Source organism: Ostrinia furnacalis, unplaced genomic scaffold (assembly GCF_004193835.3).
Source record: "Ostrinia furnacalis isolate ACB-3 unplaced genomic scaffold, ASM419383v2 OfSCF7583, whole genome shotgun sequence".
Taxonomy (NCBI): Eukaryota; Metazoa; Arthropoda; class Insecta; order Lepidoptera; family Crambidae; genus Ostrinia; species Ostrinia furnacalis.
The window spans coordinates 493,236-510,184 of NW_021137822.1; the positions used below are offsets into that span (position 1 = coordinate 493,236).

The window sequence follows — 16,949 nt, forward strand, 5'->3', positions numbered from 1 at the left end:
CAAAATAAAAATTTTGTCTAGTTTAAACTGACGGTACTGAAAAAAAAAGTACTACGCAAGTGTGGCATGTGACGTCATAATTTGGCGCATTTAGTAAGGATTCCAAAATGGTATAACACTTGGTAAATTCTTGCTGTAATTGTCGACAATTTTTGGTTTTTTGGAAATAATCCCGTTTTTAACTTTATCTACCTTGGTTAAAAATTATTAATCTAATGTGCCCAAAATTCAAGTTTCTGTGACTGACTACCGTACAGTCAGTCACAGAAACTTTTGTCACCATGACAGTAATTAGTAGTTGACATACTGTGACAAAAGTCACCCGTGCGTGCGCGCCGTTACTACCTGCTCTGCCTGCACTTGTACTTGGTAACAGGGATAATGAAGTTTCGGTTATGAATACGGTTACGGATATTACAATAATATTATACCGGTTTCGGTTACGATCACGGATATGAAATCATTTCAGATTATCCGAAAGTTTCGGATAATTTCGGTTACGGAATTATTAGAATTTCAAAAATGTAGGTTTATTTCAAATAGCAAGATGCTGCGTGACCCACATAGCTACTTTATGTACCAACTAAGAGGACACCTATGTATGATAAAGGTTAAACAGGCTGGCATATTAGATGGTGCCAGGGAATGCCAGACAAGTTGGTAACAAATATTAAGATTTAAGGTACAATTCCAAGACGGGCCGCAGACCGCAAACTGCAAAACTCTATGAAATCGGCAGCGCGGCATTGCTGCTGCGGCGTGTATACTGCAGATTTCATAGAGTTTTGCAGTTTGGAATAATTGTACCCTTAGACTCCGCCTTTATCCGAAACTATCCGTAACTTTTGAATCAGTTTCGGTTACGGTTATGGATATTTTTTTATTTCGGATATCCGATAGTTTCGGTTACGGTTACGGATATCCATAACATCCCTGCTTGGTAAGATGGCCCTCTCCGTCCCGCTCATACCTTTTAAAATGGCGTGACGAGGAGCCGGTGTATAGGAGCCTGGGACTGCACTTACGCAGACAGTCCGGGTACTTGTAGTAGCCAGGCGAGCACTGCGCGCACTGGCGGCCGCCGAAGTTGGCCAGGCAGTTGCACTTGCCGTCGGCCGAGCAGCTGGTGACGAGGAGCCGGTGTATAGGAGCCTGGGACTGCACTTACGCAGACAGTCCGGGTACTTGTAGTAGCCAGGCGAGCACTGCGCGCACTGGCGGCCGCCGAAGTTGGCCAGGCAGTTGCACTTGCCGTCGGCCGAGCAGCTGGTGGACGTGGAGCCGGTGGACGAGCAGTTGCACGGCACGCACGTCCGCTCGCGCCCTCGCACCTCCATGTAGTACCTGGAAGGGGTAATAAATGCGTCAGCCGACTTTTATGGCGGGATAAATAGGCTAGTTTCCTATAAAAACTTATAGTCCATCAATAATATTGGACACGTATATTTTTACTAGAGACCGCCCGCCACTTTTACCGCATTATAGGTTGAATTTTGCAAAATCACGTCTTAGTGAGCAACTGCATAGTAAAAGGAATCCCCATGCATTAATTGAGACTCCTAGTAGAGCACTTGTAGTTTCTGAGATTTCGTGATGAGTGAGTGAATCAGTCAGTCAATCAGTCAGTGACCTTTTGCTTTTATATAGGTATGTATACTCATAGATTTGCTAATGAAACAAGTAATTACGAAGTTATGATGAGTTGAAGTTCCGCGTGACGTCACAAAGTGCTTTATCTCTTTAAATGTTCATTAACTATAAAAGTGAAATATACGACATACGTGTCGAGAATTTTTTGATAAGTTAACCGACAGACTAATTTTAAACTCTTGCTTTTTACCCAGGAAAGTTGTCGTACGAGCAAGTACACACGGCCACACTGTTAACTATCCATTTCCGTTTTTTCTCTCGCTCTCATCAAATGGTGATTCTTTGCGATAGAACGAGACGACATGACAGGCAATGGATAGTTAACACTGGGCAATGGATAGTTAACACTGTTTCCGATGGTACATTAAAGTTGCTGACATAGCGCCTGCATCGCTCGATTTAGTATCGCATGAAAAGTTACGTCAATTGATTGGTGGCATCACCAACAACACCATCATCAGGTTCTTTTAGTTTTTCTCCATTACAGGCGTATGACACTCTTATTGTACCAGAAGCAAATGGAGGATTTAGCCAATTAGCCTACACTCGCTACGCTGCCCAGGCGGGTTGGGGAAACCAGATATTACTCACTAAGGCCTCGTAAGGCTGAGTTGCACCATCTAACTTTAACCGTAACTATAACAAAAATCGTTATTTTTTGTATAGAGTTTGGCAGTATAGTTTAAAGTAAGGCCCAGAACAGACGGTGAAACGGAACTGCAACTTTCTGATGATTCTTATGAATGAAACTGAAACTGAATGTTTCAAACTGGTCGCGTCATGTGTGGTCTCTCAACGGACGCTATGGCAGAAACTTAGATGCAACTCAAAAGTAACTAGCAGTTGCAGTTTCGTTGCAGTTGCGTTTCACCGTCTGTTCTGGGCCTAAGATGATGCAACACAGCCTTGGACGAATAAACCACTGGACATGAAACCCTCTAAGAATCATATGGAAACACGTTCAACCAATTTTTGCGGGGGGAGAGGTATGACAATTGTCAAATAATGACATTTAGTGCTGGAAATAATCGTAAATTTTTTATATCGATAATTATGTAAATGAACGAGTGAATGAATGAACCTAATGAGATAAAATTAATCATGCGTTGGATATCTTTATGTACAAATTATTTAAATAATGAATGAATTGGATTGATTTAGACATAATATGCAACAAAGTCAAGTTAGTTACACCATAATTATACAACTAAACAACGGCAGGACAGATTTTGAAATTGGGATATTGTGTTACAAGTTCTATAAGCAGTACCATCCCTCTTACTTATGTATTGATTGCCGCATTGCAAAGTTCTTGCAAACCAATTTTATTTTTGAGTACCTACCTATGTCTTGGCTGGATGATGCTTACGAATACGCTAGTGAGTAAAAAACTTTAATATTTGTGTTGTGTATTATACAGGGTGTCCCAAAATTAGCACGTCACGCTGACACCAGAGGTAAATGAGCTTAAGACGCAAATAAAATTGGTCATATCTTAAAACTTATGAAAGTTTTCTATGGACATTATTTTATGTTTCTATGTCAAAATAGATATGTAGGGTTAAGAGGGGGGTGATAGGGGGGGGGACCGTTGGTACATTTGACAATTGACATAGACAAGACAAACTATTTACGGTCCAAAACTATGCAGAACAAGAAACTAAAACACTTTTGTATGCATATAAATAATTTAGAACTAATCTACTATATAAAAATAAGTCGGGTTTTCCTCCCTGACGCTATAACTCCAGAACGCACGAACCGATTTCCACGGTTTTGCATTCGTTGGAAAGGTATCGGGCTCCGTGAGGTTTATAGCAAAGAAAAATCAGGAAAATTTAACAAACGAAATTCCACACGGGCGAATATAGTTATATTACAATGATGTCAGTTTCTCATGTTTACTTATTATCATCAAATACATTTTGTTTTAAATCTTTATTTAACATTTTTCTATTTAACTAGTAAAAGTTGTGTGATTAAATCGGACCATAAAACTCTGCTGTCAAAATTCGAGTTTCAAACTCATCAACAATCACTACGATCAATCAATAACACACTGACAAAAGGACTTCTTAGGCTAAACTCTATTCACTATAAAATCACGCAAACCTAAAAGTTTGACATAGTCACTAAATGTTAGGAGTACCTCCAAGCTGTACTTTTCTCATAACTCCCTCTACCTCTACCCACTTTCTTCTTTTAATTAGATCCACTGGAAATCTAAAATTAATTTGAATAATATCAGTTTCGATAAGTTTATCGACAATTTTCAAGCCCTATACATCATAAAAAATAAATGTGAACGAATGAATGAAGCATATAATCCAACCAAATTAAATATGCCACATGTTTTAAGCATTTACCTGTACAATGAGAACTTTTTAAAATTACGTAATTATATTTTGTTTACATATCAAATTTTATTTATTTTATGAAAAAATAGCTACTTTATTAGGTTGAAAATGTAATTACGCGTGAGAAGAAACATTCTTTGAGTGATTGGTATAATTTTTACAAAAAAGTACGGCGCATTTACCCATTTTTCGTGATAATTTTACTCTTCGAGAGCTCGCGTCATACTGACAACCTGAAAACATTTACCATGGCAAATTAGCCTTGGCAAGTGCTAGCGGGGTAAACACGAAAACGTCACTCGTTACGCGTCCAGTGGTTTATTCGTCCAAGAACACAGCCTTAGGTACATGCCGTATTTTTATGTGTAAACATTGGAGTCTTGTGTCAAAATCAGTCAAAAGATAAAACATACTTTAACAGGTTTCTAAACTCACCCAGAGATACATTGGTCGCACCGCGCTCCGCCGAAGCCCAACTTGCAAATGCACTGGCCGGTGATGTCATCACAAATGCTCGCTTGCGTACCGCTGACGTCACAGTTGCAGTCTGCAATACCAAATTGAAAACGCAAAACTAGTTTCAACCCCAAAAAATGCAGAGAAACAAACCTGATAGGTATTCTAGGTCACAAGGAGTGGGGTTGGAATCAATTCGAGGGATAACCGGATATAAGGCCAGGTGCGAATCGTTAGGAAATGGGCAATATTGAGTGCAAATTGCATAGGTATTGCCGTTAATACTAAATCGTAAAAATTATTTTAAAAAATCTAGCCCCGAACGTAGAATTGGTTTTCAATTTGCTGTATAGTTTGATTTCTGGTCTATAAAAACATTGAAGTAAATTGCTATCGAAAATATATGGGATGGTGCGTTTTCGCAGCTTATAAAAGGTACGAGTACCTATGTCAATTGACTATGGTGTCAAGGACCCAATTGGTCCGCATACTGGGCTATGGACGTCAATTGCGTCGACAGGCTTTATTCTTCTGGAAATGAATAGTTGCAATTATGAGTACAAGCATGCGGACTGTGTTTTTATTATTATTTAGGCAGTTAAATACTGCACAGTATTTAGTACACCATTTTTTAATTTTTTTCCATCATACACAAGAATACGCGTGCGTGAGTCAATGTTCGCTCGTATGTGAGGCCTTGTCGAATAGTATCCTGTAGGGGGGCATCGTGCGTGTTTTGTTTTCGATGTAAACTCGCGGAGATGAACAGGCCTGGTGACACTCACGGTTGCAGGAAGGATACTCGTAGTAGCCGGGCTCGCACTGGTTGCAGGTGCGGCCCGCGTACTTGCTCTTGCACGTACAGTTGCCGGACTCCTTGTCGCACACTTGTGACACAGAGCCCACTGGATTGCATTCGCAGTCTGAAATAAATGGGGTATTTCATTACAAATTGATATCCTACTAATATTATAAACGCGAAAGTTTGGATGTCTGGATGTCATGATGTCTGGATGTTTGTTACTCTTTCACGCAAAAACTACTGAACGGATTTTGGTGAAACTTTGTAGTATTATTGTTTATAACCCAGACTAACATATTTTATAGGCTGTGACAAATAAATTTCAATAAATAAGACGTGTCTAAAAAGCGCCATCTATCGTCATTGGTTAAAATCTACAAAGCTGGACAAACTACTGTTTTTGACGTTCGTAAATATTCATGCCATCTATCAACATGATATCTAACGGGCAAAATGAGGTCCACGCGTACGGAGTCGCGGGCGACCGCTAGTAAAATATACATTTATGACAAGGGAACTCGGAAAGCAGACTTTATTGATTAATAAATAAATCCTAATAAATAAATCATAGCAGTCCGTTTTAGAAACACTACACCAAACGGCCGACAATTAGTATGTTCTATACAACATGGTGCTACTGACATCTGACCTCCACAGGGACCTGAATATAATCTCTATTTACTAAGTTTGTGACGCGCCCCAGGACGCATCGACAGCCCTAACACCGAGCGCGGAGATTTTGACAACCCTACGGCTGCGCGGCCGCACGCCGCACGGGCCGAGTTAATATAAGAGACGGCGGCGACCGCGGGCGCCTAGCATTCGCTCGGGAGCCATTGCAACAGCCAGACGTTCGCGCGCGCGTCTATCGTTCCCTCGGCTGCATTGCACAGAGTCCCTAGCGAATAGCTATCCACATTGTTCCTTACTAACCCTAACTGTTCGACTTTGGCTTGATACGATACTTCGTCACTAATCCGCGGCTTGCCATACAGCGTCGTGTTGATTGCGTTCTATCGTTGATAGCCAACCGGTTCTCGTCCTTACCGAGTAGTGCATGAGATACTCATCCCGAACCTGCGGTAGCAATCCTGCTGCCACCCTTCCTGAACTTCACACCCCCTCACCTCGTAGGTCCAACGCCTTTCCCTAGTGGTCGTACTCACTATCGAGGCTTCGGTCTCTGGCTTGAGCTAACGAACCACATCCTGCCCCCCTAGTTATAAGTATCCAGACTAACACTCGATAAACCTCGCACAGGGCGCCGCCCCTCTCGCGGATACGAAAGCTAGCTAACGGGACGCGAACCGGGCGCGTCATTATTCCTCTTGTTGTAATTAGTAAATTGTGATATAACTTGTAAAGTACTCGTAAACTTGCTCATTATTAAACGATAGCGATTTAGAGTCAGTGAAACTAGAATAAGTGAACCATTGTGGAACCTGAATTATAAGTGCCATTGTGTTATTGATTGTGCGTTTCCTTGGTCAAATATCCCTGTAGGCATCCTGGATAGGTACACATCCCTCATCGCAGAAGGCGAACTGGGACTTAGTACTAAACAGCGGGGTGTCAGACTGAGCTAGCTTAGACGCCCCGTTGCAATGGCGCCCAACTAAATAACCCACGGAACCTACAGGGACCACCAGATCGCTAGAGAAGCGAAAGACCACAAGGAACGCAAAACTTCGCACCAAATTGATAATCACACATGTCAGAACCGACATCTTGGATATACAAACTCAAGAAGACAGAACTTGAGAACGAGTGCAAAAGAAGAAACATAAAAACAGAGAACAGAACCGTACAAGAACTGAGACAGAACCTCACAGAAGTACTCAGAACCAAGCAGTCCCGTCAACCAATCCAGTCCGCCAGTAAGTCCGCCGAAAACAGTGAGTCAGAAACCGATTTTGAAGACACAGAGATGCACCAAGAACCAAACATGTCGTACACCGTAGATCAGACTGAAAGCATAACGGCCAGATGGAACCTAAGTTTTGACACATACAACGACCCAGTGGAGTTCCTAGAGCAACTGGACGAACTCATGTCATCGGGCGAGGTCAAGCCAGATAAAGTGCTCAAAGTGCTCCCCAGATTCCTGAAAGGAAAGGCCGTACTGTGGTATAGAAACAATAAAAACTCGTTCACTACATGGAACGAATTCATAGAACTCTTCACATTGACATTTGTGAGCCGTGACAGTGACCTGTTAGCTAAAATAGTGAATTATAGGCAACATCACCGCCAAAAATTCACAGACTACCTGATTGAAATACAAACACTCATGCGCAGATACGCGAAAATGACAAAAGAAGAACAAATAACTAGAATCTACGAAAACATGAACGCAAAATACAAGTTTTATATCAAGAAATCAGAAGCAGACTCGGTAAGCAAATTAATACAACTGGCAAACGACTATGAAAATGTCACAGCAGAACGTCAAACTAGCTTCACAGAACGAGAACCACGAAATAACTACCACGAAACAAGCACAAATCAAGGACACAAGGAGACGGCATCATACATACACAATTACGACACAAATACTTGCTGCTGGAGCTGTGGAAAACACGGGCACTCCATGAAAGATTGCAGAAGTAAGAAAGTACTATTTTGTAACGGTTGTGGCAAGATCGGCAAAATGAGTAAACAGTGTTGTAAGAAAACAAGTGAGTACACACAGGCCATGACAATGAATACAAGTCCGCAAATTAAAGATAACCGTCCCTTCGTAGATGTATTGATACTAGGCGAAAAATATCAAGCACTCGTAGACACCGGCGCCACAAGATCATACATCAACGACCAAGTATACAAGAAATTCACAAAAAGAAACCTGAAACCGAAAACAGTAAGAATAACAGCGAGCATGACAGATGGGCACACAACTCGAATTAAAGAAGCACTAGACTTGCAAATTAATATAAAAGGAAAAACAATTAACCACCAAGTATTACATCATCCACAAATCACGACTATACTGATCGGCATGGACATATTGAACAGAATAGGAGCCAAAATAGAATGGCCTAAAGATAGGCCCAAACAAGTGGAACAAGTGGGAACAACGTCAAGAAAAACTACAGAAGCCAACATCGTACCCACATACGAAATGGCCGACACACCGACAAGAAAAAAAAAATACAATATCAAACTCGCACACGAAAAACCAATCAAGAAAAAAGACTATTCACGGAACCCTAAAAGTCAAGAAGTAATAATTAAACACGTAACACGCTTAAAACAAGAAACAAAAGAAGACTGGACCCAAAAGAAAATTCAAGAAATACAAAAAACCGGAAACAAGGACTATAAAATGTCAAACGGCAAATTATACAGAAAAATAACAAATCACGCATACGGACCAAGAACAGAAAAATCATCAGACTGGAAATTATGCATAAACAATAATGAAAAAAACCAGATTCTGAAAGAAAACCACGATACACCAACCGCAGGCCATCTAGGAACAGCGAAAACACTGAACAAAATATCACAGAGATATTATTGGCCCGGTATGTACAGAGATGCGTCAACGTACGTCAAGAACTGCAAAACCTGCCAAGTTAACAACGCACGCAAACCCTGGAGCGCAGTGTCTACAGACCCGAGTAGACCACTACCCAAATCATCAAACCGGTCCACTGACTGGACCGAAATCCTCGATGTCGACACCGTCGACCACCCACAAGACCTGGATCGGCGCGAGTCCGGCCCTGGAGAGGAGCCGACCCGAGCTGAGGACCAGACCAGGAGGCGGCCGGGGAGAAAGAAGAGGCGCGGCCAAATCCAGAACCAGCTAAACAAGGCCAGTAACTTTTACTCGTAGCTTAACTTTATACCTAAGTCAGGTTTCCAATAGATAGATAAAAAGTACATTGTAAATGTCTAATCAGTTCTCGTTAAAGTAAATTCATCAATATTAAAAACAAGTCAATAATGTAAAAGAATTAATTAACATTACATAACAACCCTGTATGATCTAGATAATTCAGTTCTCGAATTTAATCTCGTTAAATGCCACATAATAACCTATAAGTATTAATTATCATTAGAAAGTAACCCTGTATAATTTAAATCGTTCAATTGTTCTATTTAATCTCGTTAAATAACTATTGACGCAAATCGCATTGTTATTTACTCGTAACTCGCAACCTAAACTCACATAAATAACAAACCGGTTTGCTACGCGTCAATAGTACTACCAGTTTCTCGATAACTTTTAAATACTCGTAGTAAACAAACATTGTAAGAACGATTCACCGAGCGAGCTCATTTGCATATTATCAGTGAAACGAATTTTTTCTATTCGCCACGGCCGGCACTCGCTCGCTAGATGATTCATAACTAGATTTTACCTGCCTAATGTTTGCGCGCCGCGCCAAGCTGCATTCCATTTACATTAGGAAATATTGTTTATTGTAACTAAAACTTAACCCCGTAACTGCCATTGTCTTGTATAACTTTTAATAATTATTATAGAAATTATTAACATTAACCAGATGCCTATTCTGAGTATGGTAGTTTAAATAATTAAACTAGTAAACTAGAAATAATAATAACAAGTGCCATGCATTCTATTTTTGAATTAAATAAATATTTCAAGTAATAATTGAATACTCGTAATAACAAAGTAAACAACTCGTTTAATTAGTTCATTGGTTAATTGTAAACAAAAGGTCAAAGGTATCTTAATAACATTGTTTCAAAACTAAGTTAACTAAAATTAGCGTTTAATTAGTTCATTGTAAGCAAAAAAAAATTAAAGGTATTTTAATAACATTGTTTCAAAACTAAGTTAACTAAAATCAGCGGTTAATTAGTTCATTGTAAGAAAAAAAAATTAAAGGTATCTTAATAACATTGTTTCAAAACTAAGTTAGCTAAAATTAGCGTTTATTTAGTTCATTGTAAGCAAAAAAAAAAATTAAGGGTATCTTAATAACATTGTTTCGAGACCAAGTTAGCTAATATTCTTATAAGTAAATAATTAATGTCCCGTCATGTTTTAAATAAAGAGTTATTATTGGGCTAATGATCAAGCACAAGTTCAGTCATGTTTTATATTTTAATTTTTACTCGTTATGAAGTTACCCAAAAATAACTTATTATTAACATGACTTTTAGTTGTTCTTGAAGAACCTTTATGTACCAGACTTGTGATTTTTCCAGGTAAAAATCTCCAAAACAAGGGAGGTTGTGACGCGCCCCGCGACGCATCGACAGCCCTAGCACCGAGCGCGGAGATTTTGACAACCCTACGGCTGCGCGGCCGCACGCCGCACGGACCGAGCTAATATAAGAGACGGCGGCGACCGCGGGCGCCTAGCATTCGCTCGGGAGCCATTGTAACAGCCAGACGTTCGCGCGCGCGTCTATCATTCCCTCGGCTGCATTGCACAGAGTCCCTAGCGAATAGCTATCCACATTGTTCCTTACTAACCCTAACTGTTCGACTCTGGCTTGATCCGATACCTCGTCATTAATCCGCGGCTTGCCATATAGCGTCGTGTCGAGACGTTCTATCGTTGATAGCCAACCGGTTCTCGTCCTTACCGAGTAGTGCATGAGATACTCATCCCGAACCTGCGGTAGCAATCCTGCTGCCACCCTTCCTGAACTTCACACCCCCTCACCTCGTAGGTCCAACGCCTTTCCCTAGTGGTCGTACTCACTATCGAGGCTTCGGTCTCTGGCTTGAGCTAACGAACCACATCCTGCCCCCCTAGTTATAAGTATCCAGACTAACACTCGATAAACCTCGCACAGGGCGCCGCCCCTCTCGCGGATACGAAAGCTAGCTAACGGGACGCGAACCGGGCGCGTCATTATTCCTCTTGTTGTAATTAGTAAATTGTGATATAACTTGTAAGATACTCGTAAACTTGCTCATTATTAAACGATAGCGATTTAGAGTCAGTGAAACTAGAATAAGTGAACCATTGTGGAACCTGAATTATAAGTGCCATTGTGTTATTGATTGTGCGTTTCCTTGGTCAAATATCCCTGTAGGCATCCTGGATAGGTACACATCCCTCATCGCAGAAGGCGAACTGGGACTTAGTACTAAACAGCGGGGTGTCAGACTGAGCTAGCTTAGACGCCCCGTTGCAAGTTTTACAAAGTAATATTGGTTAATAACTTACTTTTACACTCAGATGAGTAATATCCATCGGCACAAATTTCACAAGAGTTGCCAGCATAGTTGTATTTGCAAGGGCACTGAAATGAAAGTTCTCATAATATAGGTTTTGCTGTACAAATAATTTGGATAATGTATAATGCTTCATATAGTAAGACAACTGATACACAAGCGAAATTGTTTGTTCATCATCATCATCAGATCATTTAAGTCTTAGCTGCAGGACATTGCTTTGTCCGATTAACTTGAGACGCAGATAAAATCTGTGTTGGTCGCAAAATTGACTTCAACACCCTTTTTTTCTATACTAAGAAATATTTAATTTTAAGCCTAGGCGCAGACCACCGACTTTTAGTTGGCCGATAGTTAGGTCGGGCTGTTCAGTATGGAGATGTATGAAAGTGCGCACATTACACCGACTTGGTATCGGCCGATTCTACATACAAATTAATATCGTGTCCCACTACCATCATTAACTCAGCCATAGGACGTTCACTGCTGAACATAGGCCTCCCCCAATGGTTTCCATGTTGCCCGGTTGGTACGGGACTATTCCCACCTCACGTTCCCACCACTGCAACTCCTGTGTAGCCAGGATCTACAGCTTGACCGCCACAATAACCCAACCAATGAAGGTCAAGTTTGTCCCTGGGGAAAGTTAAACTGTCATTGGATCCGCAACGAAATTAATCAGAATTGCCCGGTTGGTAGCGGCCTGCGCTTGGGCCTTCCTGCTACCTTTACGACTATCGGCCGACTAAAAGTCGGTGGTCTGGAACTACGCTAAAAGATATCATACCAGGCCTCCCACGGGCGTGCAGTGCTGTCCCTCGGTGCCGTTCAGGTTGCACGTACACGGCTTGCAGTCCGGATAGTCGAAGTAGCCGTACGCGCACGAGTCGCAGTAGGGCGGGTTAAACTCCTTGCGGCACTCGCAGCGGCCCGTCTCCTCCTCGCAGTTGCCCGTCGAGTAGTGCAGGTCGCAGTCGCACGCTGTGGTCAGTAACGTGACGTGTCATCATAGTAAAATAACGGTTTTGCCACAACACTGTTTTAGGGAGTGGTCCGACCGCCGACGATGAACGAGAAACGAGTAGAACTAGAAACTATAAACGAGTTGGCGATCAGCGGGAAGCGAGTGTGTAGTAGTTTCGAAAGTTTCATCTTCGGGCTATAAGCGAGTGTGCGAGTGCGACGAGCGATTACTCGCGCCACTCGCCCGCGGTCGCTCAGTCCTGTGCAAACCTGCGCGCGCGTTACATGTGTATCGCTGAACGAGTATCGCAAAGCGAGTTTATTTATGAAGCTCATCGCTCAGCGACAAAACTAGTAAAACGAGTCGTCGCCGGCAGTGAGAACAGTCAGCGATTAACTATTTGTATATGCATCTCTTTTGTTCACACGAAATGGATATCTTTACGTTTCTTGAGCGAGAAAATAGCCGATAGTTAGTCGTTTACTCGCCGGCTGTGGGACCACTTACATTAGGTGTGCATGTCATCGTAAAATTGTACATTCCGTCAGATTATAATCTGACGTAGTTAGATTACAACCTAAAGGCTAACCAGCATCACTACTAACGCGCGTTTGTCGCATTGGCAACGCACTACAAAAGTGATGCCAACGCGCTACAGCAGCGCGACTGCATCGCTACAAAATTTTAGGTAGGTAATTAGTAATTATTTTTCTACGTTTTAGTGTAGGTTTTTTGGAGTCGGTTTTATTTTTTTTTATAAAATTTTACTTATTTCTTGCTTTTTAGTTAACTAATTATTACCTTGATGTTACCACTGAAGGTAGGCAGTACACTGAGACCAAAAAAAATTGGTTCATAATCGGCGGAGATATTGCGTATAAAAAAGTTCATCCCCAATTTTCCACCCTTGGGGGTGAAATATTTTCTTCAAATTCGCATGAAATCACCCTTTTGATAATACCTATTCAACAAAAAAATAATCGTTCAAATTGGTTTATAATCGGCGGAGATATTGCGTATAAAAAAGTTCATCCCCAATTTTCCACCCTTGGGGGTTGTTTTTTTTATTATTAAATTTAAATGGGACCACCCTTGAGGTATTACCTATACGCCGAAAAAAGATTTGTTCAAATCGGTTCATAATTGGCGGAGTTATCGCGTAACAAACATAGAAAAANGATATTACCTATACGCCGAAAAAAGATTTGTTCAAATCGGTTCATAATTTGCGGAGTTATCGCATAACAAACATAGAAAAAAAAAACATACGCGTCGAATTGAGAACCTCCTCCTTTTTTGAAGTCGGTTGAAAAAGTCGCCGTGGGCGAGGCTAACCTAACCTAACTCACTGTTAGTTTACAATCTCATGCGTTATAAAACTGACGAAGTTCACAATTTTACGTTGACACGTACCGATATTAAAATTGGAAACATATTTAGGGTTACCAAACATTGATCAATATGTAGGACGTAGGTATTCTCAATGACCCTACTGCTACGTGGTTGTAGTGTACTTTAAATACAGGGTTTTCATGTAAGTATGGATCAAATAAAAAATAATAATTGATTCTACTATGTAAATGCAAAAGCTGGCAGTCCTACAGACACAGCCCTCGCAGCGGCCCTGGTGTCCAAAGGCAGGTCCACCAATGGACACTGCTATAGCTTACGTTGACACACATCCAGCTCGTCCCAGCGCTTGCCGCGCGGCCTGTAGAAGGTCGCCCGGCACTTGTTGCAGTTGATGCCCTCGGTGTTGTGTTGGCAGTTTCTGCAGACGCCGCCGCCCTCGTAGCGGCCCTGGATGTCCAGCGAGAGATGCTTCTCGTCCACCTCAGGGTCGTACTCGCAGTCCGTTGTGTGGTTGTGGCAGTTGCACGCTGCAATTTATCATTCTGTTGATCTTACGTGTTGGTAGCAACTAAGAGAGTATTTACTTGAATATTCTACTTGTTTAGGCTTACACCCATTGAACCTTTCAATTATTTATAGTGAATAATCAACTGAAATACATAGGTAAATGATAAATGCTAAAACCAAGTTAATTTTTTTTTTACAAAAGCAACTTTTCAATGTGAAGCAAGCTATTATATTCTATTCCCTGTACATTATATTTCATGGTATGCGTAAACCACTATCTACTTACGTTCACAAGAGAATCTGTCCCAGTACTGTGAAATTCTCCATTTTTTCTGCTCGAAGCCAGGGCAGCACTTGGCACACTGATCGCCACATGTGTTGTGCTGACAGCGGCACACCAGAATGCTGGTGTCGCTCGTCGGGTCCGCTGGGAAACAGTTGTCTGCGTGGCCATTGCACATGCACCGTCCGCCAATGCTGATGTCCTTTATACTGTAGAAGTACTGTAACAATACATAACAGTTTATTATAAAAATGATACATTCAAATTTAACATTATGAAATACATTGTGAACTCTATAAACCTAATTGCTCTACAATATTGAAATTTCTTGAAAAGGGACAGGCAGTTTTATGCTACTTAAGACATTAAATTAAAAATGTATTCTGTGTAGTAAGTAAACTGACTTCAACTTCAATGAAAATTATCTTCAATGTCCTAAGTAAATGACCCCAGTCATGAAACTTTGTTTATGAGCTGAGTACAAAATAAATTTCCAAAACTTGCAATAATAATACCATCCATCAGAGTATAATTATCATGAATATTGAATAATCAATTTCCTCACAATTTTACAGTTTTAAATAATTCAGTCAAATAGGCAAAACATAAAGTACTATCGTGATCGGCAACAGTGCTAGCTGCCCATTGCCGGTCATGTCGTATCGTTCTATCGCAAAGAATCACCACTTGATAAGTGCGACAGCAAAAATGGAAATGGATAGTTAACACTGTGGCCGTGTGTACATTTAAAATCTAATTTAAATTTTCATAATGCGAAAAATACCAACCAACTGCAACCACCAAACACCAACAACAACATCAACAAACAAAAGTTTACTTACTGACATTGACAATTTGACATTGTTTTTTTTTTAAGATTATTTTTGCCCACAGATTTTTGCCTATGAAAGCAAAAGCATTGTGCCATACATAATAGTAATATAATGCCTCAGTTTTTATTTTTCTTAAGTAGATTTAAAATTATGTATAATAATGAATGATGACAAAACTGATAATAAGCCTCTCTTCTTTTCTGTGAGTTTCAGTAATGATGTGGTGCTTTACTGAGACTTCACAAGTTCACACGGAATTCTTGAGAGTTTAAAACCGACATTGCACTGTTTATTTTCATTTGCCTACACTCATGCATGCACGATCACGAACACATTAGTGGTTAATAATCCACCATTGTACAAAATGATCGTCGGATAAACTAAAATTTATATGTATAATACAAAACATACTTTCCCGCTAATCTTTTCAGTCAGTCGATTCTTCATCTTCTTCTTTTTTGATGATGTTGGCAATACACGTCGAGGTCGACTTGATTTGTGCCATTTTCAAGTATATAAGTGATACGAGTTACAAAATGAGATCAAGTAATAATATAATAAAGGATGATAGATGACCCCTTCTCACCCTTTGAGTCTCAGTAAAGTTGTGGTGCTTTACTGAGACCTCCTATGGACAACTTGAGAGAACCAGACAGAAGAAGCACGATCACGATGCACTGTTTGCTTCATTTGCCCACACTCATGCACGTTCACGAACACTCAATGGTTAATAATCCACCATTATTATAGATTAAAATACCTAGTCGCCCACACATGAATTTGAGGAAATAAAACAAAACCGCTAACATGACGCTTCAGATTCCCGCCAAGAAGTCCGTCAGTCGATTCGTCTCTGTGTACCTACCATCCTAACTGTAAAACGTCCAAGGCTGTAAACTTGTTTTAAAAAAAAAATACTGACGTATAGTAGCCCATGAAGCTAAAGATAAAAATGGAGGCCAGACTTAGAATACCTACTTGAAGCACAACCTATGTATCACTATCTCGCTCTCTGTGGGCAGGCTCTCTCTTTCTAAGTAGGGTAACCTTTTATTTATTTTTCTCAGGACGACAAAGACTGATTTACGTTTAAACAGTGTGTCTTGATAAAGTGCACTTAATATGATTATGAAAAAAGGTTTTCGATGTTTTTGTTTTAAGATAAATTACAACATTAAGAAAGTGTAAAGGCATCGAAAACTGTGGATATTTGATAGAAAACAGATTTTAATTTGGCAGTTGACAGACGGATTTGGATATGGATTGATTACAGTAAACGGCCGTAGAAAACATTATGCAAAATTAGATAAGTAAGGTCCCACAGAAAGTCCCAGATATATCCTCAATATGGTCATACTACTTCAAAATGTCTTATAGAAACAAAAATTTTAAATTTGCTCAAAGTCAATGAAACTCAATGTAAAATCTTCTTTTTCTTGACATATGTAACATTTAATAATAAGTTTAAATACTGGTAAAACGTTTTAGGAAGTAATTACTGTGAAAATACAAAGAAATATGTTAACAATGATCCACTGTCAGAAATCACGAAATAAACACTTACGCGTGGAATTTTATATC

General features: G+C 40.3%; 1 protein-coding gene across 1 annotated transcript in view; it reads right to left on the reverse strand.

Annotated features, from left to right (window-relative positions):
- The window catches only part of LOC114365329 (laminin subunit alpha-like), a 34,741-nt gene that overhangs the window by 4,664 nt on the left and 13,128 nt on the right, over positions 1–16,949 (reverse strand). The window contains exons 6-12 of the mRNA XM_028321859.1: positions 14,539–14,755; positions 14,063–14,272; positions 12,216–12,409; positions 11,421–11,496; positions 5,249–5,386; positions 4,443–4,554; positions 1,169–1,344 (exon numbers count right to left, since the gene is read on the reverse strand). Of these exons, the coding sequence (XP_028177660.1) occupies positions 1,169–1,344; positions 4,443–4,554; positions 5,249–5,386; positions 11,421–11,496; positions 12,216–12,409; positions 14,063–14,272; positions 14,539–14,755 (1,123 nt within the window). The remainder of the gene's footprint in view (positions 1–1,168; positions 1,345–4,442; positions 4,555–5,248; positions 5,387–11,420; positions 11,497–12,215; positions 12,410–14,062; positions 14,273–14,538; positions 14,756–16,949) is intronic.